Source organism: Nestor notabilis, unplaced genomic scaffold (assembly GCF_000696875.1).
Source record: "Nestor notabilis isolate BGI_N333 unplaced genomic scaffold, ASM69687v1 scaffold1848, whole genome shotgun sequence".
Lineage (NCBI taxonomy): Eukaryota > Metazoa > Chordata > Aves > Psittaciformes > Psittacidae > Nestor > Nestor notabilis.
The window spans coordinates 1-4,437 of NW_009938503.1; the positions used below are offsets into that span (position 1 = coordinate 1).

Below are 4,437 nucleotides of genomic sequence, written 5' to 3' on the forward strand. Positions count from 1 at the left end.
TCCGGGCACCCTCGTACCACCGCCCGGCAAACCAACCCCAGCCTCCTCCCGCCGCTCCCGGCCGGAGCTTCCTCCCCTTTTGCCCTTCTGCAAACACTGGGTTTGCAGCGTGAGGTGAACGGGTCCAAACGGGCTGACCTGCACCTCGCCCCATGGCCTCTGCTGAGCCATTGCCCAATGCTTCCTAATCATCACCTAGGGAGGGTTTTAGAAACCAGTTTATCGGGAAATCTCACAGCGGCCACCACCAGGCCATTGCCACCACCTCTGAGCACTGCTCCTGCCCAGGCTGCAGCTCTGCAGCGCTGGGACTGAGGCAGTGCTGCCACATGGGCACGGCCTTGAGCTCCCCGGCTGGCACTGGCCCTTTGTAAACATCTCCCTTGCTTTGTCCACGCTAACCCTGGTTAGTTTTCCTACCAAGAACATTCCAATCAAGCACCGTTCTTGCGCTGAGCTCACCTGATCTATTCTTCTCTTCTTGAAGCAACAGCTTCAACCTCGGGCAGATGCAAACGCTGCTGCTTTGAGATGCGGGCACCACTTTGCCAGTATAGAGCTCCCCGGAGCAGAGCCATGCTTCCAAACAAGTGCTATGGATAAACGCTGCTATTTTGACCAGGATCTTGAAAGCCACATTAGAAGTCAGATTTATGCACTTACTGGAACGTTGCAGGTGCTCCAAACGTTTTATGGATTACGCGGATTAAAACGTAGCTGAGAGGGGATAAGCCACCAAAACCAGCATTTCTGCAAACCTGGGTTGCTCTTCCCTGTTAAAAATAAAGTCAGTGTTTTAAAATCAAGGCACTGATGACCTGGCAACAACCACATTCCAATACTACTTAACAGGATGGCAAAACCAGCACTGAACAACCCTTGTTTTAACCCCATCTGAGAGCTTTTTTTTTCCCCAGCAGAGCCAGGTTTAGGGCTGCTTTTGCTTTCTCATTGCTAACAATGCCACGATTTAATCTAGGGATTCCTGGCAGGACATCTCCAAGCGTTTACACTCATGATGTTCACCTTCTGTATAGTCACAAGGTGAAAGGACTGGATTTCCCATCCCCAAGGTTCACCAACAGAAGGCTTACCCTCACAAAAGGGCAATCCCGTCTACATCCAAAAGTATCATTTTCTTCCAAAACAAGGATCTAATTACTAGAACTTAATGGCAGCGTATCAGGTATTGAGTTAGTTGCAACCATCTTCATTTATTCACCCCTAAAACCAGAGCAGGCGAATTATACCAGCACCTACAGGAGAACACGTACAATAAGCTGTGCTGGGGCTGTTGTTCCTCTCTTCTCTCAGCTGCTCATTGCACAAGGACACACGGAACAACAACGCCGAGACTCTGCACCATTAGACTTCTCCAACTGAATCCTGTTTTTTTTCCCTTCTGCCAGCACCATCTGCTTCTATGGAGTAAACAGTGACTGTAGACAGGTTAAATGCAAGGACATGTTTTAAATGAGACCCATTCTATACCACTTAAAACAAGAACAAAGCAGCTTCGCATGCATTTTCCACTAGTTTTTGTTCCTCAGTGTTCACGAAGCCAGCACTGGTTCTGAAAATGTCACAACAAAGAACAGATATTATTTCATTGTGACTGCACCATTCCCCTCGGTGTGTTTATCATGCAGACAAGAGAGTCTGTCTATTTTCCCCCTGTTCAATTCTTACTCTTAATTACAAGTACAGAATAAAAGTGAAATGGGTGGAAACCCATGTTTTCCCTTACGTCACTGCAAACAGAATGCAAGTTTGTTCAATAGAAGACCAAGATTTATTGGCAGATATTTTGAAACACGGAAGACTGAATATAATAAAAAGACATTTGTTAAAAAAAAAAAAAACAGGAAAACAATCAAATCTCATCTTTAAATGGATCACTTGAAGGCATTGATCAAGGGGACACCGTGTGCCGGCAGCTCCTGGTGCAACTGACGGAACAACATGGCACATTTGTTCCTTTCCTGGGTCTTGCCTAGGGTGTGGAACAGCCGGGCTTGGAAGTAGAGAACGTCTCTGAGCTGCTCTTTACAGTCCACTTTGGTAAAGTAAGTCTTGGCTTCATTTAGATTCAAGATAGCAGATTCCAAAGCTGTGGAAAAAAAGCGGGACAGTCACATTAAGATAAGATCATCAGAACAATTCCAAGTGATACAGCTCAATTCTGAGGAGCCCAATGACAAATTCCTCCGCTTTTCAAAACAATTTGTGTCTTAGCAACATGCTCTTTCAGCTCTCTGTTATTCCGCCTTCACTGCAAAACATGGGTGTGAAAGTATGCAGATAAACAAGACTCCACTGTAAACATAGTGGCTGTTGAATAACTGATTTTGCTATCTTAAATCTAGGTAACATAACTGCTGTACCATTTAGTATTCTTTTAATGGTGGTTGTGTAGCAGGACCCCAGTATATACACTGGTTTGCACTCTCAGCACAATGTCAGTGAGGAGAATCACTCTTCACGCTACCTTCAGTCTTCCTCTGTGGTGTGTAGGATGCTGCAGAAGCCACCTGACATTTGGCCACCAAGAACATGGCACAACCTTTGTCCAGGACAGCTCCGTGGGCCAAGACAGGTTCTATTGCCATGTGCAGAATATTCAGGGCTTGTTCAGGTATGCCAAGGATCAGCTGAAAGAGAAATACTTGCTGGTCTAATACTGGAATCCACTGGTAAGAGCAGCTTCTTCAGAGAAGAGCAACAGACGTCACATCTGCTTCTAATAACACAAAGCACTATAGACAGGGATGTATGTTTATGTGTATCTTTTCCCCCACAATCTTCTTTTAAATCAAAACTTACTAGTAGAAACAAGCTGCTATTTGAAATGATTAAGCATGGCTTCTCCACCACAGTCAGTGCTGACAATCACATCTCTGCCAGCTCAGAATCAACAATATAACTGAACTTCATTACAAGTGTTATTTTTAATTCAAACACATGCCAAAGTGTGCTATTAGAAAGCCAAAATACCAGCACAAAGAAGAACAACTGAAGAAATTAAGGCAGGAGCAATTTATGCTTGCCTGCTTAATTGTATGCAATAACTACCCATCTTAGTGATACACATGAAACTCAACTTCTCTTATCTTCCTCGCAAGTTCTTGCATTTAGAATATACTCCTTCAGAATCAATAACTTGATTCCAACAAGGCTGCATTCTTAAACCTCACAGGAGTAAAACCAGTATCCAGATCCCCAGAATAAATGTTGCCCAACAGCCCGGTGAAAACACAAATCAGAGATACCTGGGAGAAAGCCAAGTTCAGCACAGTTTCAGAAGCCAAGTACTGGAGGCTATATTCTCGAGAGAGGGCAAGAGCCTGAAGCAGGACAGGCAAGGCAATGGTATGACATGAAGATCTCCAGTAGAGCTCTGCTATTGACAGGAGTACACTAACCAAAACGGGGGGAAAGAATTACAAACTTTTTTCCTTTGATAAAACACATCCACTTGTTTCCCAAACAATTACTCCATCAGTAACGATATTATTATGAATTACATCACTGCATATACAATAAACTTAAATTACACCCTTAAGAGGAGATGCCACTGACATCCAAAAAGATTAAACAACACTAACTACTCTGAAGATCACCACAAAGGTACAACTACACACATGCCTTTCTATTTCCTATCTAATTTGGATGCAGTGTTTCCCTCTTCTTGCGTAAGTCTTCGTGCAACTTTAAGTTCACTGCCTTTTAGCTTACGTATTTAAAATGACAAGGTCTCAATTCCACAATATTTTGAGGATTCCTCCATACCATGATTAATAAACAAAATGATTTTTTAATCTCAAAATCATAGTAGGTAATCTGAAGACCAGTGAGGTCAAAACACAGACAAACTGAAATGGGTGATTCTAATCACTGCAAAGTGGCTTTAATACTCTGAAAATAAAACATTCTTACCTAATCACCATCTCAGTGTTCTTGATTTTCTGGCAGTGGATCAACAATTTCTGCAAAAGTTTGTGTGCCTCTGACATTTGATTTTGGGCTTTCAATACAATGGCTTTTCTGCCGTGGTAGAAAGAAAACGTCACTGATGGTATCTTTGTATTTTAGATACACTTCTGCTCTTCAGAACATAGTAACATAGGTGTCTGATTTGTGACCTTCTGTTTCTCGTAACTGCAGAATGGTGTTCTGACAAAGTGTACACATGCTGTACACAACCGACAGGGGGAAAACCAGGCATCTCTGATTCCAGCTGGACAACTCCCAGGCAGAAAGGATCAAATTCATACAACAGAAAACAGGGCCTGCCAAAACCAAAGGCCAAACATGCAGCAGAAGTGGGAGAGCACGCAAGCTAGAAAGCACAAGTAATTATCTGTACGAAAAACAGGTATGAGGTAAAGCAGCTAAAATTGGCTTGAGCTAACAAGGATATGGAGCAACAGGGAAAGA

At 43.3% G+C, this 4,437-nt stretch overlaps 1 protein-coding gene across 2 annotated transcripts in view; it reads right to left on the reverse strand.

Moving 5' to 3' along the window:
• Positions 1–1,769: 1,769 nt before the first annotated feature.
• The window catches only part of ANAPC5 (anaphase promoting complex subunit 5), a 12,822-nt gene continuing 10,154 nt past the window's right edge, over positions 1,770–4,437 (reverse strand). For both annotated transcript variants that reach the window (XM_010019326.1, XM_010019328.1), the window contains exons 12-15: positions 3,937–4,044; positions 3,270–3,417; positions 2,489–2,651; positions 1,770–2,110 (exon numbers count right to left, since the gene is read on the reverse strand). In XM_010019326.1, the coding sequence (XP_010017628.1) occupies positions 1,896–2,110; positions 2,489–2,651; positions 3,270–3,417; positions 3,937–4,044 (634 nt within the window). In that variant the 3' untranslated portion in view covers positions 1,770–1,895. The remainder of the gene's footprint in view (positions 2,111–2,488; positions 2,652–3,269; positions 3,418–3,936; positions 4,045–4,437) is intronic.